Source organism: Ovis aries, chromosome 17 (genome assembly GCF_016772045.2).
Source record: "Ovis aries strain OAR_USU_Benz2616 breed Rambouillet chromosome 17, ARS-UI_Ramb_v3.0, whole genome shotgun sequence".
NCBI lineage: Eukaryota > Metazoa > Chordata > Mammalia > Artiodactyla > Bovidae > Ovis > Ovis aries.
In genome coordinates, this window is record NC_056070.1 from 30,098,082 (window position 1) to 30,123,970 (window position 25,889).

Consider the following 25,889-nt stretch of genomic DNA (forward strand, 5'->3'; position numbering starts at 1 on the left):
CACTCATTGCCTCATAAAATCTTTCTAAAGTTTATCCCCACTAGCTTAACATTCCTTTACCCACTAAAACTTTAAAATCTTGGGTATTTCAAATGTACTATCTTCCGCAACATTTCTGAAAAACCAGACAGACTCCTGTACAAAACCCTGAAAACTCTGCTTTCTGACATTAAGCCAGTTCCCAATTCTGATAAAAATTTGGTTACTCTCTGCTTATTAATAATGTTAGCAACAAGGAAAATAAGGCTCAGGCATAGCCAGTTTTAAACATTTTTATTTTTATCAATACAAAGTATACAAACTAATTTTCAAGGGGATAGTTTTTGTTCTAAGATATATTCACATTTAGCAAGATTTTATCTTAAAGATAAAAGCTAGCAAATATGTCATCTTTACATCTTTCACTTTCCAACTACAGGTTTACAATGTCATTAAAGTCATTATCATTTTTTTATAATCAGATATACAATCTGTGCATATTAAAAGCTATATGATACCATAAACACTGTACGCAGTAATAACCTGAGCTGCTTTAGTAAAGATGTTGTAGAAGAAAGCTTACTTATGCTCACAGATATCATGATGACATCTCCGGATAAGCTTTTAAGAAATATTTGTCATATCGTATGATTTCAAAAGATAGGGAGACAGTTAAAATAATATAATTTTAAAAGAAGATACTTTCATTTCCTAGATTTTAGCATTGTACATTTTACCTTATCACAAAAGTAAGAAAAAGATTTTAAACTAATAAGTAAAATGCCTCATCAAAGTGAGTTTGAATCTAAATAGTAAAGAAATCGCATTTATCTGCTTTGTTGGTATTTAAATTCTTGAAAAAAGCCTTTGCTTTATTGTAGAATTAGCACTTTAAGAAAATACTGACAGTAATAACACTATCAAAATGTACACAAATGGCAGCTATGTAATTTGTATGTTTAACAAGTTAACTATATCCATGTCTCAATTTAATCGCCTGCTGAACTACCTCCAATGTCAATATTAAGGAAGTCTTTAATTTTATCATACAATACCAAGACCAAGGCACCCCCTGTACCACGAAGGATGTTGGAGAAGGCACCACGAAAAAATGCACCAATTCCTTCCTGTTGGTATATCTTCATAAAACAGTCTAAAGTTCCTTTATATTGCCGTTCAGCCTCACCACTCTATATAAAGACAAACAGTTTGCCATTATCTTAGTATCTTTTATCATAAGACAGATTTTATATAGCACCAAGGATAGATTAAAATTAATACTGTGTTGACTAAGTATGTTAACAGTCATACATTGAATACTGGATGGCCAAATATTAGGCTTAATAGATTTTAAAAGATGGCATCACATAACATGATTTTATCATTTCACCACACTGTAATTAAGTGAGAAATCAACAGCAAAACAAAAACAAAAACTGCAGGGAGCCAGCGTGAGGAATCCCACCCGTGACAAGGTCATGTGGCAGAGATCTGATGGGCAAGGCGAGTCAAATCTCAGGGCTTCCCCCTGGTATTTCCTGAGCATGTACCCCCAAAAACCAAAGTCTGCCGGCCTTCGTACTCTGCTTTTTCACTCTTCTGACACACTGGAAAAAGTCAACTCAGAGCTTTAGTCTTCTGCATTTGAAAGGGTGTTTCAATCCAAAAACCCCTCTGATGGCTTTCTAGCCTCCCTGCAGAACTCATACAGCTGCGCATGTGATTGTTTGAGGCCTCCAGACTGCGGAGGCACAGGAAGCTTAAAACATCCCAGGAATGTAGGGGCTTCCGAGGAGTCAAAATCATTAGAATAGGACTGATTAAAGGTTTCATTTGTTGAGCCAATATTTGCTGCCAAATTTTCATATCTTTTATTTGTAGAGGTAGTTGGTATATAGAAAAACAGGTAGTAGACCTGGTATTAGCAACATTAGATCTCTGAGTTAAGTACTTTCTTTGTTATAACCCACTGCACCTTTGTTCTACAGGAATGTAACTTTATTTAGTACTTTGAGGGTGATGCAGAGTAAAGAAAAAACACCTCTAGGGAAAAGGAGTTTTCTGGCTGATAGACAATTAATTATCCAGGAAGAGAGCCATAAAAATGTTAACAGGCTTCTTGGCCAGAAGATAATGTAAACCACCTGAGACTTTTTTGTATACGGGAGGGTATGCAAAAAGAAAGCCTGGTCTCAATGAGGGTCAGGACTGCTGCCCCTGCATAACTTTGCATATTCCATTATTTCTTTATGTACAACTTGGGGTATATAAGCTGATTTTGAAAATAAAGTTTTTGGAGTTTTGCACCGATGCTGGGCTTCCCCAGGTCGTTCTTTTCTCCCCCTTTTCGGCTGAATTCCCATCTGGAGCGGGGAGGCTCACCACGTCTACTTACTTGCCCTGGCTGCTAAGATCCATGCGAAAGGGAGCCTAAGGCGGGGCACCCTTCGATATTCAAGTGGGCACCGGTGGCCTAACGTAGATGGTGCAAACCTCTTGTCTCGAGGTTTTATTGGTTTTCCCCGTAAACCAAGTTATTCAGCATCTTTTTCTCCACCTAAATTTCCTACTATACTATTTCTTCCTAATCTAATCTTATATTTATATATTAATAAATAAATAAGTTTCTCCTCGCCTATGCCGTTCACGTTTCGAATTACCCTGGATCCACCAGGGCTGGACCCTGGCAAAAAACGAAACTAGAAATATATTGCATTTGGGTGTTAAGAAAAACATATCTTAGAAAATTTGTAAAACTTACTTATAACCATAAAATGCCTCATATAAATTTGTAAGATGTAGCCTGACTGGTAACTTGAACCACCAGAAAAAAAGGAAATAATGCAACAGAAAAAATAAAAAACAAAAACTTATTTGAAATACTTTGACCAATGTGTAGAAACACTGTTTCAGGAAAAACAAGAAAAGGCTCTTAAATTATCAGAAGTGGCAAAGGTAACATTACTGCAGATGACCCAGAGATTAAGAGAGAGCAACATGATACTATGAACACTTTTATGACAATTATTTTGAAAACTCAGAATAAATAAATTCCTTAAAGGTATAATTTACCAACAGAATAGGAAAAAACACTGGAATACTACTAAATTTGTTACATAAATTCAATCAGTTGTTGAAAATCTCATAAATTAGAAAACCACATATCCAGATGACTTTATATGTGAGTTCTACTAAATATTCAATGAACATTTAGTTCCAATCTCACAGAAACTATTCCAAAAAAGAGAAAAAGTGGGAAGACTCCCCAACATATTTTGTAACAATTTAATAGGCCTGATACTAAAGGAGGACTAGGATAATACAAGAAGGAAAAAAAAATGTCAAGCTTATGTTAGAGAAACAACAGATACAAAAATCCTGAAAATCCAGCAAATCAAACCTAGCAAAGGGTACAAAAATATAATACACCATGACCAAGCTGGATTGATCCCAGGCATATAAAGTTGGTTTAGCTATGGAAAATAGATTAATGTAATACATATATTAATACACGAAGAGAAAATAATATGATCATCCCAATATAGAAAAAAAAATGACCACCATTCATGATTAAAAATTATTGTAATCCGAAACAGAAAGTATCAATCATAACATAATAAAGGATAACTGAAAAATTCACAGCTAATTATCAAACTTTGTAACACTGAAGGCACTTTCTGTAAGACAAGGAACAAAACAAGGTTGCCAGTTATTACTTCTTTAATATAACACTGAATCAGAGGTCTCAACGAGTACAGAAAGGCAAGAAAAGGAATAAAATGCATAAGAATTGATAAGAAAAGGGGAAAAAATGTGGTATATTTGCAGATTATATCACTGTGTAAAAAAAAAAAACTTCAAAAGGTATACATACTGATAAGTATTTGTAACAAGGCTTAACAAAGTTGTGGGATATAAAATCAAATGCAAAATTTAAAGAAGACCGTCACAAATTATGTCCTCACAGAATTCATATATTAAAGACCTAACCCCAGAACCTCAGACTGTGACTATATTTGGATAAAGTCTTTATAAAGATAATTAAGGTTAAATGAACTCATTAGAGTGGTCCCTTACCCAAAATGATCATCTTTATAAGAAGAGAAACAAAAAGTACCATCAGAAGACACAGGGAGAAAGCCATCTACAAGCCAAGGAGAGAGGCCTTCAGAAGACCCCAACCCTGCTAGACTGTTAGAAAATAAATCTGTTATTTAAGCCACCCAGTCTTTGGCACTTTGTTATGGCAGTGGTACTATGTTTTATATATATAACAATGCACATGTATATATAAAAATCCACACCCACAAATTTTTATGAATTATTTTGACAGTAAGTTGCAGCTATAGTTGTCCCTTAAACATTTCAGTGTGAATTTTCTAAGAATAAGTATATTGCCCTACATGCCCAAAGTAGTTATCAAAATCAGACAATTTAACATTGATACCGAACCATCTATCTAACTCAGTCTATTTACAAATTAATGATCTATTTTCAAGTTTTTCAATTAAACCAGAGCTAGACATAAATTAAGAGGAAAACAGATATAAAAGAACAACTTTAAGGATAGTCCATAGGAAGCAACAGGTTAAATAGGTTAGGTATGCTTTACCCTTTCAAGGAGATCCAACTAGTCCATCTTAAAGGAAATCAGTCCTTAATATTTATTGGAAGGACTGATGCTGAAGCTGAAACTCCAATACTTTGGCCACCTGATGCGAAAAACTGACTCAATGGAAAAGACCCTGATGCCGGGAAAGACTGAAGGTGGGAGAAGGGGACGACAGAAGATGAGATGGTTGGATGGCATCAACAACTCAATGGACATGAGTTTGAGTAAACTCCAGGAGTTGATGATGGACAAGGAGGCCTGGCGTGCTGCAGTCCATGGGGTTGCAAAAAGTCGGACATGACTGAGCGACTAAACTGACTGATAGTCCTTTCATGTGGCCCAATGGGTTCTTTCAAGACCATTCTGTAGAGGATAATGAGGACAATGATAGTAACTACACCTTCCAGTATTAGTTTGAGAATAAATGAGTTAAAGTGTAAAATACTGAGGACAGTTCTGCCACATAATAAACTTAGCTTTGCTGGCCGCATTATTTTCACTTGCCCTCATGAAACCTATCATATATGGGTTATACTGAAATACTTTTTAAGCCATACCTTTAGGTGTTTTTTTCCCCTCTGCTGAGAATGTTCTCTCATTATCTTGAGAAAAAGCCTATTTTCTGAGATTCAGCTCTTTAAGAGGCCATCTCTGATCACTTTTAAGCACTGGAGTACCCCTTCCCTACTGCATTCCTGGAACTTAGGCACATTTCTATTTAAACCATTAATAGTATGCTTTCAGTAGTATGCTGAGTTTGGGTGCAGGTTCTGCCTTATTTTGTGTCACTCAAAGTGTTAGTCACTCTTGTGCCCAACTCTTTGCGACTCCATGGACTGCAGCCCACCAGGGATTTTCCAGGCAAGGATACTGGATTGGTTTGCCATTTTCTTCTCCAGGGGATGTTCCTGACCCAGGGATCAAACCTGGGTCTCCTGCACTGCAGGCAGATTCTTTACTGATTGAGCTACCAGGGAAGCCCATTTGTGTCACTAAAGCTTGGTGAATAGTCACTCAATTATTTGCTAAATCAATGAATATAATAAGTATCAACAACGGAGATCAATAGTATCAAAAATTTTGGTCTGGGGATTTACATTTAGAATATACATCATTATAAATATATTCTCCTCCTTGGAGTTAAAATTATTTACTTTTACTAAAATATACTACAACAAATGATTACATATGTCAGTGGCCTGTGACTGGGCTTATTCTACTTAATCTAATATTCAGTTACGACAGACACATTCTCATCTAATCCCTGCCATGCCCCTCCACTCTCCAAACAGTAATATACACTACAGGAGAGAAATACATTGCTGTTCAGATAGCAGACATGGAGGAAACTTTGCTGGATGATGACTGACTGCTTATGACAGGAAATAAAACCAAACATACCATGGATTTATTTTAGTAATAAAACGAAGGGCCTATGTCTTTTAGTAAAAATGTCTCTAAATTACACCCAAATATCAGAGATATTGGAAAACTCAATTAAGCTTACAAATAATATAAAATACCTGCATCATCATACGTCTTCTAACTGTGTCAAAGGGATAAGAGAGTATTCCAGAGCACGTAGTCACAACTTGAGCAATGAAAAAGGAGACAAGAAAAGGTGTCTCCTTTGGTTTTGGTAATAAGCCCTAGAAAAGAAAAATTATCAAGTAACCATCTAAATTTCCAAAATACCTTAAATTATTAAGTCAAAGGAAAATTCATACATATATATATATATGAAAGAGGGCTCAATTATATTTAAAATGCAATAAAAAATAGTTGGATTTAGTACGGAAAGCTTAAAATAATAGCAAGAGATCAATAAGAAAGGAGAACCCCACACATGGCTATATTTTTAAAGTTTATTTGGAAAAGAATAGTATATCTGCAATTATAGGAGATTTGTTATTAATAGCACTGAAAACAAGAGGAGATGGCAACCAGTAACCAAAAAAGTTCTTCCATTGTTCTTCCTCATAGAGCTGGAAAGGATGAAAGAATGCCTGTTACTATTGACAGATGATATCTGATAAGCTTTAAAGCTCTAAGCTAGTGAAGAAACATTTCTAAATTTTACAACTACTACAGCTTAGAGAAAAGCAGAGGGAGAGTAAACATAAATTTTTCTGTGATTAAATAAACGTATATAATATCCTGTAATTTCCATTAATCTATCTGTCTAAAAAATATACTACAAACTAAAAGCACTATGTCCAGAGTACAATAAAAATGACATTCAACTATATTTGTACTGAACAGGGAGAGCAGAGATAATATATGACACCATCATAAAATTTCCCTCAAGTTTTAACCTTAATAGTAAATAATACTGATATTAATTTCCTTGCTTCTTTTTAGAAGCATTATGATACAGTGATTAAGAACGTGGGATCTGTGCTTGCCACATAAATTACTTGGCCATTTCTAGGTTATTTATTTTTAAAATGGGATATATTAAAAGCTCTCACAGTGTTTGGATATAAAGTCCTTAACAAGGTTCTTGAAACTAAGTAATAGATAAAAAAATAGCAGCCATTATTACGATCTCTCTGTTTCCTACCTTACGGAAGCACTACTAACATCTGAAATGAAAAGGCAAATTGCAGAACCTGGAGAACAATACAAAATTTAATAGTACCCAACAGATCACTGAGCTATAGTAGCATATTTATCATATTTAACTATTATGCCTTGCCTTTTTCCAATGATGACAGTAAACTGATAATACGCATGTAAAAAAAGTGATAACAAAATGAATGTAAAATTAGAAAACAACTGTTAGAAGATGCCTGCCTATATACCAAATATTCAATTATGATATAAATCTAATTAGCATGTTTTCTATTTGAGTCTTCCAATGCAAGCAGCACAAACACTATATGTCTATGCTTTATATCCAAATTCAGGTTCATAATAGAGTTGTAATTTAATTACGTTATGGCAAAGTCATGATTAAACAGAATGCTATAATGTCTCTTATGTCAATATTTATTTTGATTTCTATAATTAAAGTAAACATACTTGCTGAACATATTACTAATTAGAACAACAAAAAGAAACAATTTATTTAACATATACTAAAGTACCAAATTACCTTAACTGTGTCATAAGCTCCAAAATAAGAAGCTCGGTACACAATGATGCCTTGAACTGAGACACCAAACCCTTGGTATAAACCAACAATTCCATCTGATTTTGCTATTTTCATAATACAGTCACCCAAACCCTTGAACTGTCGCTCTTCAGGACCTAAAATACAGCCATTTAAAATTTATTAGCAACATCATAATCAGATAAACACTTTATTCAAAGTAAATTAATTAAACATTTTACAGATTTAAATTACCTTGTACTAACACTTAGAAATCTTTCTAACAAGGCACAAATAGAAACCTTCCCATTCATTTAAAAATAATTAAGATGTCAAGTAGTACCAAGATACTTTAACTGCAAATATTAATTTCTTATATAAGCAATCTAATTCAAGCAATCTGATTGGCTTAAAACATTTCAATAAAATTACCATTCAATAAAGCTACTAGTTAGCATTCAGAAAATACTTAGGCATTAAAAATGTCTACAACTTGCTTCAGTTGAAGAGCAAAAAGACAGATAAAAAGGAAAGGCTAAAAACTAGTAACTTTAAGGACTATTAATATTTTAGATGAGGTGTCATATTTTTCTAGTGTTTGATGGTTTTTGTTTTTATTTTACCTTGACCTAGAAATCTTTGATAATATTTTACAATTATATACAGAATACAATGTTTCAAAATAAGGTTCTTCCAATTTTGAGAGAAAACAAAACTACAGAATTGAAATTAAACCAGAATACATGTTATTTTCACTTTCTTAACAAGAAAATCTGGACTGCCAGCTAAACATGATAGATCAAACTCCTCATCTTTGTCCAAACTGTCATCCCTTCTGAGGCCTTTTCTCTGATCATTTATCTAAAATTGACGTCATCCTCTTCTTCTAAATTTTTTTTCCTGGCATTTATCGCCAAGTGACAGTAGATTTTAGTCATTTTTTCCTTTTTTAATTACTACAACCTCCACTAGACTGTAAGGTACATGAACCATGAGCTCCATGATTAATATGGTGTATCTCAAGCAGGACCTACTTTACTGGAGGCACCCAATAATACTTCCTGAATGAATCTCTGCTTCCTTGAGAAATTCTATTAAAAAAATAATAAGGGAAAAACAGGTTTAAAGCAAAAAAGAGTACATGACAAGAATAAAGTTCACAAATTTTGGCAAGATGGAAGGGAGGTGGAGGAGTGATAACTCACCAAGAGTGAGCAGAGAAAGTTGAAACCTAATTTCTTGCAGAGGGAGATACTGTTGAAAAGAGAACCACATGTCTCCAATAATCACAGAAATTTAAAATTAAAGGAATTAAGTACTACTGTGGTAAGGCTCCAATTTGTGCTGGAGTCACATGGAGCCAACTGAGTTACCTTCACAATTACTGAAAAAGACTCACACACAGATACATCATTGTGAATGTCAAATCATCAGGGATATAAGGTAATTAAAAAGAAAAGAACACCAAATGGTGGATGATAAATGTGCTGTGGAGGGGCCTGGAGGCCCTGGAATGGGAGGCTATGGTGGTTTCTGTGGAGGCTTCGGCAGTGGCGCTGGCGTCCAGGGCTGAGGTTGCAGAGCTTGCAGAGGCAAAGCCAAGGACATCACCAAGCTGGGCCACCTGGTCAAGGACATGAAAATCAAGTCCCTGAAGGAGATCTATTTCTTCTTTTTGCCCATCAGGCTATCTGAGATCATTAACTTTTGAGATCATTGACTTTTTCCTGCGGTATCCCTCAAAGGTTTTAAAGATTATGCCTAGGCAAAAGCAGACCCGTGCTGGCCAGTGGACCAGGGTCAAGACATTTTGTCACCACTGGGGATTACAAGAGACATGTCAATTTGAGTGTCAAGTGCTTAAGGAGGTAGCCACTGCCATTCATGGGGCCACCATTCTGGCCAAGCTCGCCATCATCTGCGCTGTGAGGCTCCTGGGGAGACAAGAACAGCGAGCCTCACACTGTCTCTTACAAGGTGACAGGCCCTCTGCTGTGGCTCTGTGCTGGTGCGCCTCATCCCTGTCCTCAGGAGCACTGGCGCTGTCCTAGCCTCTGAGCCCAAGAAGCTGCTGCTGATGGCTGGAACTGACGACTGCTGCACCTCTGCCAGGGGCTGCCCCGGAACCTTGGGCAACTTTGCCAGGGCCACTTCTGATGCCATTTCCAAGACCTACAGTTATCTTACTCCTGGTCTCTGGAAAGAGACATTGTTCACCAAGTCTCTGTATCAGGACTTCTCTGACCATCTCGTAAAGACTCATACTAGAGTTTCCATGCAGAGGACCCAGCCTCCACATAGCCATCATATAGTTTTATATGAGAAAAATATAATGAATGAAGCCAGAAAAACAAGAAAAAAGTCATATACAGAAGGATCAGCAGTAAGAAAATGATTTCTTAAGAGCAGTATTAGAAACTAGACTCCAGAGTAATGCTTTCAAAATTGTGAAAGAAAATGATTTTAATTCCAGAATTTTACATATGGCCAAATATTTGTGAAACAGACATTTTCAGATAGCCAAGATCTCAGTTTATCTCCTATCCACCCTCCTTAGAAAGCTATCAAAGAATACATCTACCAAAACAAGGGTATGAAGAAACACAGAGGATGCGATAAATAAGTAAGGACAGAGGAAAAGGGAATCTAGGGTGAGAGTTATACATGTAACCTAGAAAGGGGCCACAGTCAAGACAGGTAAATAAGTGCATGAAGGAATCTAGGGGATGGCTCTCTAAATAACAAAATGAAAAACAAACCAGAAGTTAAAGTGCTCTTTGTGGCTTACTTTTATGTTACTATAGTGTTGGCCTTCCTTTCCCTAGTTTAAAAGAAAAGAAAAAAAGTAGTAATCTTTAGGCTCTATGGACTTTACCATTTGGTTGAGAATAAAATTTTTAGGCTGAATGCAACACTACTGTTAAAAGCATAACTATAATAAATAACACAGTGTTCAAAACCACAAAGAAGGAAGAGTTAGCATTTCTAATAATCCCGTACCTTTTCCAATATCAGCACCTAATCGGGTTCGGGCAAAATCTAGTGGATAAACTACACATAAGGATGTTGCCCCAGCAGCTCCACCAGAAGCCAGGTTTGCCAAAAACCACCTCCAGAACTGAAACATATTAATTAAAAAGTAGTTATTAAACCATAGACTCTGATTTTAAAAAATCTTTTATTTTTATAAGGTTAAAGAGCCAGATTTACAAGATGCTTTTACAAAATAAACACCTAAAATAAATAAGCATATATTATCATCCAAAATACTTCCCTCCATGTCCATGCAGTCTTTGTTTCTTACCAGGCAGTCTAGGAGATACAGGCTAGATGCTGATATATTGAAATTCCAAGATATTTTAATATCTTCCAGCAAAAGCAGCCCAGATTAGCACAAGAAGCCATATAAGATATTCCACTCTTTAGACTGTATAAAGCTTTTTATTAATAATATATCCTTTTATAACTAAAATGTTAGGTATCTGTGGAGGCCTCAGTTGTTCCCTTTCTTGGTGGCAGGGGAGAGGGACAGTAATATATCATAATGCCACAATGTCACTCTGTAGTTTTAGTAAAAATAAATTTAAACAGGTCAAAAATATAGACTATGTTCAAATGCCAAATGTAAATTGGCAGAAATCAATTATAATGTGGCTGAGTAGCATGGAAGACCTTACCGATCTACTACTTCACAAGGGCTGTTGAGGTTCTTTTTGATAAACATCTGAAATGTGCTCTGCTTAGGTCCAGTAAACTGCTTTTCAACATCTAGTGCTCAAGAAAAAGAAAGGAATATTTGAACTGGAGTTCTTACAGAAAACCTAGGGTATAAGACCACTGTAACCAACCTAGTCAAGCTCAGTTTCTTGCTTCTCTGACATCTTTTTTTTTTTAAATTTAGTTTTAGTTGGAGGATAATTGCTGTGCTGGCCTCTGCTGCACAACAACACACATCAGCTACAAGTACACACACATCCCTTCCCTCTTGTGGCTCTTATTTCCAACAATAATTTAAGTCTCCCATGCTTTGGAACTCTCAATTTTCTCTTGGCCTGAAATGCCCTTTCCATCTTTTAAATTTTTTTCCTATCTTTTATAAACAAAAAGTTATTGATTTATGCTCTAATTCAAATTCTATTTTTTTAATGAATTCTCTGATCTCCAGCTCATTCAGAACTATATGTAATCATACCTTCTTCCTATAAATACTTCTCTCAGAGAATTAAAGGTAAATCATGTGATCAATATGTAAAATGTATCAACATGTTCCAGATTCTCATTTTTTAAAACCAGTATTTACAATCACTACTTTCAATTTATAATTATTTGTATACCTGTCTTGTTTTACTTTCTACAGACTATAAATTTCTTCAGCCAGAATTATTTTTATTTTTACTTACTGAGACGTATTGACCCACTGTTCAGTTCACCCATATATTCAAATCAATGAATTATTAGCATACCAGAGTTCTGCATCCTTTATCAGTTTCAGAACATTTTCATCACTCCAAAAGAAACCTTGTACCTATCAGCAGTCACTCCGTACCTTTCCCATCTCCCTGAACCCAACATAACCATTAAGCAACTTTCTGTCTCCATAGATTTGCCTATTCCAGACATTCCCTAATCATGAAACAAGCAGCCTTTTGTGACTGGCTTCCTTCATATAACATGTTTGTAAGGTTTATCCATGTTGTACCATGTGTAGCATGTGTTAGCACTTCATTCCTTTTTATTGACAAATAGTATTTTACTAACTTATCACATTTTATTTATCCATATCAGTTGCATGGACATTTAGGTTGTCTACATTTTTTGAGGCCTGAATTTTTAATTCATTTGTTTATTTCACAAAGCAAGTCATGGGGACTTGTCCAGAGTAAGAGTAATGCATTCAATAAATATTTGTTTAATGAAGGGTACTTGGACTCCCACAGTGCCTTTTGACGTGAAACTCAGAAGTTCTACTGTACAGATAGCCATGTTTCATAATCATATAGAGATAATGAGACCAGAAGGTAGCTAATCTATAGTTTGGAAGATGATATGTAACCTGGCAGAAAAAGAGAAGCTAGGCCACAGTTTAAATCTTATAAATGTGAATCTAGAAATTCTAGGCCAGTTAGTAGTAGGGACAGAAAAGGAAAAAACATTAAATAATGTTTTTAGGTTTCAGTTTACTTTGAGACTGTTGAAAGCTACAGATACTTTTCCAATAAAAATTTCACATATATAAACACAGGTTTTTTTTGTAAAAGTTTAAGTTATTCCTCAAGTTTGCATGGATCTCAGGTAAAGAACCCCCCCACCACTTGAAAGGTTAAGGAATCACTATGGTATTAACAGTGAACTTAAAAGAAATAAAATGTTGGAAAGTAAAAAAGATGGGCAATAATGAGGAAATGCAGAGCAAATAGATACACACAAAAAACCAGATCATTACAGACAGGGATAGACTAAATGACCTGGGAGACAAAGATAAGGAGTATATAGTTTGATCCCTACAGCTGCCTGTGGTTCAAATTCCACTGCAGTAAATGTCTTTTTCTTGAAGTAATTTATCTGCTTCCTACAAGCAAACAGGCCAAATCAAATAGGCTATGCAGCACAAAGATTTATAAAGTGCATCTTAAGTTCAATTTAACATTCTATTTCCTTCCTAGATAAGAGAAAGAAAACAGATCCATAACTTTCTGGGTGAATGTATAATTTACATAATTTACTATTCAAACAGGGACCTGTCTGATAGCGAAAGTGACGCCAATGAGAAAGCAATGAAGGCAGGCACAAAATGTATAAATAGTATGGCCAAACTACTAGGGGAAGGAAGGCAGGGAAGGTTAAGGAGCATGGAAGGAGGGAAGGAGACAAGAAGACTCTATGCTGAATGATAATTCTGCAAGTGTTTCTGTAACAGATAAAGTCTGTTCCGCCACAATTAAGCTTGAAAATAGAACAGACCCAGAAGTTGTTTTTTAAGTTTGTGATTTCAGATATTACTATAGTGTAAAAGGGGGCTTCCCAGGTGGTGCAGTGGTAAAGAATCTGCCTGCCAATATAGGAGATGAAAGAGATGTGGGTTCAATCCCTGGGTCGGGAAGATCCCCTGAAGTAGGCAATGGCAACCCACTCCAGTATTCTTGCCTGGAAAATCCCATGGACAGAGGAGCCTGGTGGGTTACAGTCTACGGGGTAGCAAAGAGTCGGACACAACTGAGCACCACCACCAAACTATAAACGGAGAGGAAGTGAAAGGAATCAGGAAAGGAGAATAAGAGAGTTTAGAGGAAAATAATCCTATTCATTTTCAACTGTTGACAAATAGATGATAAACTGCCTCCAAGCACAAATACCTGGGACCAAAGTTCTTTCTAACAGTTTGCGTGGGCATGGAAGAGAGGAGGAAGCTCTAGTCTTCGATGAGGGTTGTGCTGGTAGCTGCTTAGGAGCAGCAGAGACATATGTTATGCCCAGGTTCAGCTAACACTCATCTAGTTCAGTCACCTCAGCTGGAAGAGGAGTAAGAGTATGGTAGAAAGAACTGGATTTGAGAATTAGAAAGACATGAACAAATGACTAGGGCAAATGCTTTAAGCTCTGTCTTGTTTTCCTTATCTGTACATTTGGGGTAAAAATAACTACCTCAAAGGGCAAAGTAAAAGTTCAGTGATAAGAGTATATAGTAGGCACACATCTCCCTACCATGGTTATTTTTTAAAAACTTTTTACTCTGACATAATAGCAGACTCACATGCATCCTAGTACATATGAAGTCTTTAAACTTTTCAAGCAATTTTCCAATGGCAGCCCACTCCAGCACTCTTGCCTGGAAAATCCCATGGACGGAGGATCCTGGTAGGCTGCAGTCCACGGGGTCACAGAGTCGTGCACGACTGAAGCGACTTAGCAGCAGTAACATAATTACGTGTGTGCATGCTCAGAGGTTTCAGTCGTGCTGGACTCTTTATGACCCTATGGATTGTATGTAACCTGCCATCCTCTGCCCATGGGACTCTCCAGGCAAGAATACTGGAGTGGGTAGCCATGCTCTTCCAGGGGTTCTTCCCGAACCAGGGATCAAACCCGAGTCTCCTGTGACTCCTGCATTGCGGGAGGATTCTTTGTCCACTGAGCTACCTGGGAAGCCCAGCATAACTGTAGTAGAGGAAACTAACATTGATGGAAATCTACCTTATTCAGATTTCACAAGTTTTACACACTCATCTGTGTGTGTATTTAGTTCTATGCCGTTTTATCATATGTGCAGATTCATATGACCACCAATTATCATAGTGGACAGTTCCATGATAAAGATCCTCCATTTATGGACCTCTTTATAGCCACCTCCCTCTCTCCTGGTAAATGGTAAATAAATGAAACCAGAAAGCTAATATTTTTTGAGATTGGTATCTTTTCAGTTAGCATTCAAAGTTGCTGCTTATATTTTTTTAAAACTATACAGTAAAATTTACTGTTTAGGCATTTTAAGTGTATAATTCAGTGGCATTAAGGACAACACTGTATAAACATCATTACTATTTCTAGAACTTTTCATTATGCAAAACAAACTCTGTACCTATTAAAGAATCTCCGTCCCTCTTACAGCTGGCAACCTCTATTCTACTCTCTGTCTCTATGAATTTGCCTTTACTAGATCCCAAGAGGATCATACAATACTTGTTTTATCAAAACATGTTTCTTTTTATTGCTGAGTGACCTTCTATGGTGTGATGTACCACAGTTTAAGCATTTACCTGGGACATCTGGGTTATTCCCAAATTTTTGTCTATTATGAAACACTCTTCTACGAACATTGTATACTTTGCTTTTTTGTGAACAGAGGTCTTTTTCTCTGGGATAAATGCCCAAGAGTTGGACTGTATGATAAGCATATGTTTAGTTTGTAAGAAACTGTCATACTCTCTTGAAAGCGGCAAGATCATTTTACATTCCCACCAGCAGTGTAAAATTCAGCTTCTCTGAATCCTTGCCAACAGCTAGTATTGTTACCAGTGCAGCCATCCCGAGAAGCATGCAGAGATATTTATTGCGGTAGACCAACTACTTTTAAATCACATACACTGTACTTCCCTGGTGGCTCAGATGGTAAAACGTTTGTCTACAATGTGGAAGACCCAGGTTCGATCCCTGGGTTGGGAAGATCCCCTGGAGAAGGAAATGGCAATCCACTCCAGTACTATTGCCTGGAAAACCCCATGGACAGAGGAGCCTGGTAGGCTACAGTACATGGGGTCGCAAAGAGTCAGACACGACTGAGCGACTTCAGTTCACTTCACACTGTACTTGTTTTTTCTATCTTCTATGTTTCTTTGAAAACCAGGTAAGAAACCCAAAATACTGTATTTTCCTTTTCAGGTGTTTTTTTGTTTTTTTTTTTTCACTTTTCTTAGAGCAGGAACAGAAATAGAAGGACATTTTGATGTCTAAGGGCAGAAACAGAAGGATCATTAGTAGCCAAATTTAAGAAATAATATATATTTAAACATTACATATTACTTGTGACTGAATATCTTTACATTCTAAATAAGCCTGCATGTTCTTTCTTTTTTATTGTTCTTTTCTTATCTTTTGGCCACACCTTGCAGCATGTGGGATCTTAGTTTCCCAACCAGGGACTGAACCTGTGCCCCCTGCATTGGAAGCATGGAGTCTTAACCACTGGACCACCAGGAAAGTGCTAGCATATTCTTTAGAAGCATACTAAAAATGTTTTTACCTCAAGCTCTACTGATTTGAAATTTATTACACAGTTTTAACAGAGATCAGAGTTAACAAACTTTTAGAACCATGTTATTTACACTGTTAGGGACAGATGTTAGTAACATAAATTTTCTAGTTAATTCTGGAGTTAATTGCTCCATCTGGCTTAGTTTTACAGGAATTATCTTTTGGGGGAGATAGGTGGAAAACGTTCAGTAAAGGGCTAACTCAGCAGGCTTGTGTTGCCCAAACCCTGCACATACTGAAAAGATCTCCCTCCTTGACCAGACTCAAAGGTTCCATTGAGGTAACTTTCTGAGCCTGTGGAATATCCTATCTAGTAAGACTGTCTTTATATGCCAGAAGCTTTGGCAACACCAGATAGTTTATACTAACGCTGATTTATGGTGAACACCCCTTTGTATACTTGGGGCTTTGGGCTAAACTATATCAATTTGACCTTTTGAGTGGGTGGCAGCCGTAGCTGGAGACTGAGTAGCTGAGTCTATTACACATGCCTATGAAACTGACTTCCCTCCCACAAAGACCTGACCACCACAGCTCAAGTGAGCAACCTTATTTGGCAGTATATGTGTTGTCTCACGTTACTGCTGGGAGAACTAAGTGCTGTCCAGCTGAGTCTACTAGGAGAGGACACCTAGAAGCTTGTACCTAGTTTCTCTTAGATTTTGTCCTATGTGCTTTTTCCCTTTGTTGATTTTAATCTACATCTTTTTGCTGTAAACCAGGAGTATAATAGCTTTTCTGAGTTCTCTGAGGCCTAGTGAATCACTGAACATGAAGACAGTCTTGGGGACTCTCTGATACAATTCCGTAGTCAAAAGAAGTTCCAACTATAACAAGTTCCAACTAAAGATCCCTTAGTTATTAAATTTGTGTTAAGAGGTTTATAGAAACTTGTAAAAGTTAATAATTTCTAAATTTCCATAGGTAATTTCTATGACTTAATAATATTATAATATGCTAACAGTTATTAATGTTCTAACTATTATTTTTTCTACTTTGAGCACCTCCTCCCCAAATAGAACTCCACAGGTCTTTCAATGGATAAAGAAGATGTTGTACATATACAATGGAAAATAACAGCTATAAAAAAAGAATGAAATAACACCATTTGCAGCAACATGGATGTAACCAGAGATTATCACAGTAAGTGAAGTAAATCAGAAAGAAATACGATATCACTTATATGTGAAATCTAAAATATAAAAGAAATGGACCTATCTACAAAACAGAAGTAGACTCACAGACATAGAGAACAGACTTGTGGTTGCCAAGGGGTATGGTGGGGTAAGGGAGGGAAAGAGGGGGGCGCTGGGTTAGCAGAAATAAAATACTATATATATGATGGATAAACAAGGTTCTACTGTATAGCATAGGAAACTATGTTCAATATCCTATGATAAACCATACTGGAAAAGTATATTAAAAAGAATGTATACATACATGTCTAACTGCCTCACTTTGCTATACAACTCCAATACTTTGGCCACCTCATGAGAAGAGCTGACTCATTAGAAAAGACTGATGCTGGGAGGGATTGGGGGCAGGAGAAGGGGACGACAGAGGATGAGATGGCTGAATGGCATCATCGACTCGACAGACGTGTTTGAGTGAACTCCAGGAGTTAGTGATGGACAGGGAGGACTGGCACACTGCAATTCATGGGGTCGCAAAGAGTCGGACACGACTGAGTGACTGAACTGAACTGAACTGCCTCACTTTGCTATACAGTAGAAATTAACACAATACTGTAAATCAACCATGCTCTAATTGGGAAAAATTACCTCAGGTAAGACAAATTCAACTACTTCTTAGAAAATTTTAGAGATATTAAAATATAATTATCTGCTTTTTCCAAAAACAGAACTACCATATGATCTAGCAATTCCACTCCTGAGGATATGTCCAAAAAATACAAAAACACAACTCAAAAAGATACAGGCACTCCAATGTTCATAGCAGCATTATTTGTAACTGCCAAGGTTGTAAAGGTATATAATCAGTTCAAGTGTCCAACAATAGATGAATGGATAAAGAAGATGTGATATAAACAATGGAATACTACTGAGCTATAAAAGAGCATGAAAATTTGCCATTTGCAGCAACATGGACAGACTCTGAGGGTATTATGCTAAATGAAGTAAGTCAGAAAAAGATATATACTTCATGATATCACTTCTATGTGGAATCTATAAAATACAACAAAGTAGTGAATAAAACAAATGAGAAGCAGATTCATAGATACATAAAACAAACTAGTGGTTACCAGTGAGAAAAGGGAAGGGGGGGCAGATAGGGGTGTGGGGGAAAGGGTTATTATGGGATAATTTGAATCACATATGTAAAACTTTTAAAAACTGTAAAGCACTATATAATTTAAAGAATCTTTCATTCAGTTAAAAGTAATAAAAAATAATTACCTGTTTTTCTTTATTAACTCCAGACATGAACAGTTGTTTGTATTTGTCTTTGAAAGCAAAGTTTAGAGCTTGTGTTGGAAAATACCGGATAACATTTGCCAAATTGCCACGCCAATAACTGAGGAAACCTACAAAAGAAAACGTACTAAATATAAACTTGTATTATTATTAAATAATTTGCATAGTTTTAACAAATTTTGCTGTTTGAACTACCTAAAACTTACATCTTTTCTCATGAGACAAAAAAAGAAATTTCAAACTCCAACTGAAGAAAAAAAGGCAGTGTTAACTCCAAGCACTCCATTTCAATTTTTTAAATTTCCAATAAGAAGCCTTGACTACCTAAAAACCTATGGAAAGCACTACCAGGTGAATATAGGTCTCTTCACTAATAGAAAAACAGAGCTTACTAGTACTCATAAGAGAAGTTTAGTCTCATTTCAAATCATAAAATACAGTTCCTATGGTGACAAGTCTGTTGGAACAAAACTGTGTTGTATATATACTCCTGAGAATGAGATAAGAATCTTATCTTTATATTTTATAACCTAGCCAAATAAAAGGAATTCACAATTCAAGGCAGTTTCCAGAGCCCTGACAAAGAGACAGGAGGAAACTTTCAAGATTAATAATTCTTCCCAATTCAAATCTCCATGGACTGAATGACCAAGTGTTACCTGATAATTCAGAGCTGCCTTTATAATCCTTAGCTGCCCCAGAATACAACAGGTGATCCCCTCTAGGACCCATAGTTGTTTTTACAGATGGTTGAACCCTGCTACTCTTAATGAGAGCTCTAGTCCCAGCTTCGGAGAAGGCAATGGCACCCCACTCCAGTACTCTTGCCTGGAAAATCCCATGGACACAGGAGCCTGGTAGGCTGCAGTTCATGGGATTGCTAAGAGTCGGCACGACTGAGTGACTTCCCTTTCACTTTTCACTTTCATGCATTGGAGAAGGAAATGGCAACCCACTCCAGTACTCTTGCCTGGAGAATCCCAGGGACAGAGGAGCCTAACGGGCTGCTGTCTATGGGGTCGCACAGAGTCGGACACGACTGAAGCGACTTGGCAGCAGCAGCAGCAGCCCCAGCTTGGAGAAAAGAATACCCATAAACAGTCTCCTAAAGATAAAAATTTGAATGAAGATAATCTCAGTTGACTGGGCCCAGTGCTCAGAAACTGAAAGTTAGATCAGATAAATATACCGAGAGAAAGATATTTATTTATTAAATAAATAAGTATACTTTGTGGGAAGTAAAACTGAGTATTAGTGAATCCCAAGGTGAATGTAAAGCAGTCGCATAGAGACAATTAAGATGTATATTAATGGCCAAGAAATAATCTTTTCAGTCCTCACAACTGATTCAGTTACTTGGCATTCAGTTGCAGGCATAAATTACTAGGGCATTTAACATGTAATGATAACAGCTACAACTTCCTGAGCACTTAATGTGTACCAGGCACCGGCAAAGGCTGTACTTGTACATTTAATTTAATCATCACACTAAGGTTATGATATCTGTTATCTTATAGTACCCATTTCACACATGCACAAACTGAAACTTTTATAAACTTAAAAACTATAATCACGATTTAGAATCAAGTTTTCTGTCTGTCTCCAAAGCTCTACTGCAGCTTTGGGTTTCTGGAGAAACAAATCCTATAAAAGTTTGGAAATTATTAAAGTATAGTAAATAAATAAAAGTCTATTTTTTAAAAAACGCAAAATGATTATTGTAAAAATTTTTGAGGCAATATTAACAAAACAATACTAATTTCTAGAAACTGCTTTTTATTCACTTAATCCTCATAATCACCCATGAGGTAGGTAATATTAATCTCTCCATTTTATTTATGAAGAAGTACATTAAAAACAACCTCTTAGGCATAGAAAAGTTAGTTAAATAACTTGCCCAGTGTCACTTAGGTCAGAAAATTGTACACCTGGAATTTAAACTCAAGCAATCTGGCTCAATAATTCAGTCCCTAAACTACAATACTTTCCTTAATCATGCAAATATTTTCTGTACCTAAGAAAAGTCAACAAGTTTTCTTTAATGGAAGCAAAATAAAAATCTTAAAACATGAGAAGTGTAAGCAAATTATAAAAGAATATTGCTTGCTAGTTAGAGCCACACTGAATTCCTGAGGGAGATTGATGAATCTAATTTTCAGAGGTATTTTTAGTGATTTCTAAGTTCTTCATAGTTAACAACATTTAACAACATAGTTAAGCATTTGTATTTTCTGCAGACTTGTGGAAGAGAAACACTGAAAGTAAAATAGGACTGTAAATAATACTGAAGAATAAGATTTTATTATCTACACCTGTGTTACAGTAACACACTAACAGATTACTGGCAGAGGATGGAGTCAATCTGCAAAGTAAAAAAAAGAACATATTGGCTGGAGAATTGCCAATGCAGTCAAATGGGATTTAAGTTAAAAATCATCATGTTTTTTTAAAAAAACAAACTAATAAACTGAGCTTAAAAAGTGTTGTGTGTCAAAAATGTATTGCAATTCTCATTTTATACATGGCTCTTATTTATTAATAGTCATTTTGGAAATGGTTGATTTAGATGGTATTGAGATATTACAGGTTTCAGATTGTGAGCTGTTATATAATTATGATTATGAAAAGTGTGAAAGTGTTCATTTCTCTGTTGTCTCTGACTCTTTGTAATCCCACGGACTGTAGCCTACAAGGTTCTTCTGTCCATGGAATTCCCCAGGCAAGGATACTGGAGTGGTAACCATTCCCTTCTCCCAGGGATCTTCGGGACTCAGGGATCAAATCTGGGTCTCCCACACTGCAGGTAGATTCTCTACTGTCTGAGCCACCAGGGAAGTCCAATTATGATTATAGTACTGAATTAATATCTATTTCCAAAAGAGTGTCACAAATGAGTAGTAAAAAGCTTTTAACTTTGGCTAACGTATTGAATATAAATAGAAAATTCTGATGACAGACATCTGCAACTTAACAGGAGACCATGACAGAGTGCCAGATTTATGACTGAAGTGGTTTGGTATCATTGACAGAATGTATTCCTTTTAGCAAAATTGTATTTGCATGAAACAACCTAGAGGATTCAACAAAACAACTGTCAATATCTCAATGAAATTCTAGAAACAAATAAATCTCTAGAAGAACAGGAAAACTGGCAGCTTTTAATAAGTTATGTCTGAAAAAATATTTCTCTCACACACAAAATACTATTGCTTGGCTACTACTGATTCGTAGATTCCCTGAAGCTACAGGTATCAGGTTAAAAACCCTTCCTTTAGCGTTTTTCCACATATCATGCTGCAAAACCTTACTCTTATTCCCTTTTATCCAACTCACTGATGTACCATGCTTTTAGGAGTACCAATGTCCTTAGTAAGAGTACAAAGAGGAGGAACTTCAAAGTGGAATTCTGAATGCATTTTCTACAGAAATATAATTTGGGGAAGCTAGGTTTCAGCATTTTATTAAACTATACTCTAGGTACACTATGTACCATGTAGGTTCTTTAGATAGATTACAAAAATCTACTTTATATGTAAAACAAATTTATCCCAAGTACATTCATTTACTCAGATATGCAGATGACACCACCCTTATGGCAGAAAGTGAAGAGGAACTAAAAAGCCTCTTGATGAAAGTGAAAAAGGAGAGTGAAAAAGTTGGCTTAAACCTTAACATTCAGAAAACGAAGATCATGGCATCTGGTCCCATCACTTCATGGGAAATAGATGGGGAAACAGTGGAAACAGTGTCAGACTTTGTTTTTTTGGACTCCAAAATCACTGCAGATGGTGACTGCAGCCATGAAATTAAAAGACACTTATTCCTTGGAAGGAAAGTTATGACCAACCTAGATAGCATATTAAAAAGCAGAGACATTACTTTGCCAACAAAGGTCCATCTAGTCAAGGTATGGTTTTTCCAGTGGTCATGTATGGATGTGAAGTTGGACTGTGAAGAAAGCTGAGCGCCAAAGAGTTGATGCTTTTGAACTGTGGTCTGGAGAAGACTCTTGAGAGTCCCTTGGACTGCAAGGAGATCCAACCAGTCCATTCTAAAGGAGATCAGTCCTGGGTGTTCTTTGGAAGAAATGATGCTAAAGCTGAAACTCCAGTACTTTGGCCACCTCATGCAGAGTTGACTCACTGGAAAAGACTCTGATGCTGGGAGGGATTGGGGGCAGGAGAAGGGGACGACAGAGGATGAGATGGCTGGATGGCATCACCAACTCGATGGACGTGAGTTTGAGTGAACTCTGGGAGTTGGTGATGGACAGGGAGGTCTGGCGTGCTGCGATTCATGGGGTCGAAAAGAGTCGGACACGACTGAGCGACTGAACTGGACTGAACTGACATTCATTTACAATTGATGATGAGGAATGAAAATTTGTAAATTCAAGAATGTATTCACAATGATTAAAGAGTTAAAATTATTAAGCACTAACCATGCAATAGACACAAGGTTGAATATTTTACAGCATTATCTTTTTTTCCCCTAACTTTTAATTTGATATCAGAGTATAGCTGATTAACAATGTAGTGACAGTTTTAGGCAGACAGCAAAGGGAGTCAGCTACATACATTTATGTATCCATTGCTACCCCAAACTCCCCTCCTAACGAGGCTGTCACATAGAGACAGATTTCCCTGTGCTATAAGGTCCTTGCTGGTTAACCATTTTAAATATAGCAGTGTTTACAAGTCCATCACAAACTCCCTAACTATGCCTTCCCCTTATTCTCTGCCCCTGGCAACTACAAGTTCATTCTCTAAGTCTATGAATCTGTATCTGTTTTGTCAGTAAGTTCATTTGTATAAATTCTTTATAGATTCTGCATATAAGGGATATCATATGGTTTTCTCCTCTGTCTGACCGACTTCACTCATTACGACACGTCTAGGTCCATCAATGACCCTGCAAATGGCATTATTTTCTTTTTAATGGCTGAGTAATATTTCATTGTATATATGTATCACATCTTCCTCCATTCCTCTGTTGATGGACATTTAGGCTGCTTCCATGTCTTGGATGCTGTAAACAGTACTGCAATGAACAGTGGGGTGCATGTGTCCTTTCAGACCATGTTATTTATTCATTTTTTCGTTGCACTGGGTTTTCATTACTGTTTACACACTTTCTCTAGTTGTGGCGAGTGGGGCTACCCTTCACTGCGGGACAGGCTTCTCATGGCGGTAGGTTCGCTTGCTGCGGCGCACTGGCTCCTGGCTTCAGCAGTCGTGGCAGGTGGGCTCAGCAGTTGCGGTGCATGGGCTTTGTTGCTCTGCGGCATGTGCAATCTTCCCAAACCAGGGATCAAACTCATGTCCGCTGCAGTGGCAGACAGATTCCCATCCACTGACCATCAGGCAAGTCCCAGATCGTTCTTTTTCTCCAGATATCTGTCCAGGAGTGGGATTTCAGGGCCATATGGTGGCTCTATTTTTAGAGGAAACTCTGGACTATTCTCCACAGCGGTACGAATTTACATTCTCACCAGGAGTGTAGGAGTGTTCCCTATTCTCCACACTCTCTCCGGCATTTACTGTTCATGGTCTGTTTTATTACAGGGATTATCCTGTTTAACCATCAAAACTACCATATGAGGTAGGTAATAAAATTATTGGGCTTCCCTGGTGGCTCAGATGGTAAAGAATCCACCTGCAATGCAGGAGACCTGGATTCAATCCCTAAGTTGGGAAGATCCCTTGAATAGGGAACAGCTACCCTCTCCAGTATTCTGGCATGGAGAATTTCATGGACAGAAGAGCCTAGGGGGCTACTGTCCACGGGGTCACAAAGAGTTGGACATGACTGAGCAACTTTCACAAACCTACAATATTATTATAACCAGTACAGAACTAAGGAAATTGAAGTTGAGAGAGGTTAAATTAAAATTGTCCAAGGTTACAAGATAAGGGAAAGACTGGGATTTAATTCCAGATCTTTCTCCATCTATCTGACTACAGATCTAGAACTATTACATCTCTATTGCCTCTAGGTAAAAATCCACTTTGAATAAAAACAGTAGTATATTTTGATCAGAATAGAACAAAGGAAAAGCAAGAGTGAAGCAAATATAGTAGTATTTCACTCTCTAGTCATGCACATTAAAAGACAGTTTCCAAATATATAATCACAAAATTGATGCAGAAAAACATGGGGATTGTGGTATATTTCTCCTCTAACAGCAGAACATCTAAGGTGTGCTGCCTTTTTTTTTTTTTTTACTTAATTGCTTAGTAAAAATAATCTCTTCAAAATTTAAAGATGATAAAAAAAACCTCATTGGAACTTAATTCTGAGAAAGTAATTAAGAATTAATATAAAACTTATGGGAAAATGGGGGAACGTTACCAGGTCAGTTACTGGTCAACTTACAAGTCAAGAATGGAAATGCTAGGCATGTTTGGGTATACAGTTGACCTTTGAACAATGTGAGAGTTAGGGGCGCTGATGACCCATGCAGTCAAAAATCCAAGTATAACGTGCAGTCTGCCTTTCTTCTATGTAGCTTCTCCATATCCACGATTCTGCAACCATGAAGTCAACCAACCACGGATCATGTAGTACTATAGTATTTACTACTGAAAATAAAATCCACACAATTCAAACCCATGGTGCTCAAGGGTCAAGTGTATGTATATTCTAGACTTGTACACTCCAACATACTTAGACAGTCTGCCTGTTAGTTAAAAATAATACAACCAATGATTCTCAAATATGTACATACTTAAAAAAGCAAATTATATACCTTTGCCACTACACCACCCTGTTATGTGCTTCTGTAAAACATATCCAGAAGAGAAATTGAAGAATGAGACAAAGATTCTTCATTTACACAATACTGTAAATCAACTATACTCAGTAACTATACAAAAAAAAGGATTCTTCATTTAAAAACCTTTTATGTGATACCAAGTACATAGCAGGGCCTTCTCTGGTGGCTCATATGGGAAATAATCTGCCTGCAATGCAGGAGACCCAGATTTGATCCCTGGGTTGGGAAGATCCCCTGGAGAAGGGA

The 25,889-nt window shown here is 36.8% G+C and overlaps 1 protein-coding gene and 1 pseudogene across 1 annotated transcript in view; one reads left to right on the top strand and one right to left on the bottom strand.

Moving 5' to 3' along the window:
* Window positions 1–256: 256 nt before the first annotated feature.
* The window catches only part of SLC25A31 (solute carrier family 25 member 31), a 30,849-nt gene continuing 5,216 nt past the window's right edge, over window positions 257–25,889 (bottom strand). Inside the window, exons 2-6 of the mRNA XM_004017262.6 lie at window positions 18,851–18,978; window positions 10,686–10,803; window positions 7,689–7,843; window positions 6,115–6,240; window positions 257–1,169 (exon numbers count right to left, since the gene is read on the bottom strand). Of these exons, the coding sequence (XP_004017311.1) occupies window positions 969–1,169; window positions 6,115–6,240; window positions 7,689–7,843; window positions 10,686–10,803; window positions 18,851–18,978 (728 nt within the window). The 3' untranslated portion in view covers window positions 257–968. The remainder of the gene's footprint in view (window positions 1,170–6,114; window positions 6,241–7,688; window positions 7,844–10,685; window positions 10,804–18,850; window positions 18,979–25,889) is intronic.
* Window positions 9,154–10,308, top strand: LOC114108865 (small ribosomal subunit protein uS5-like; annotated as a pseudogene).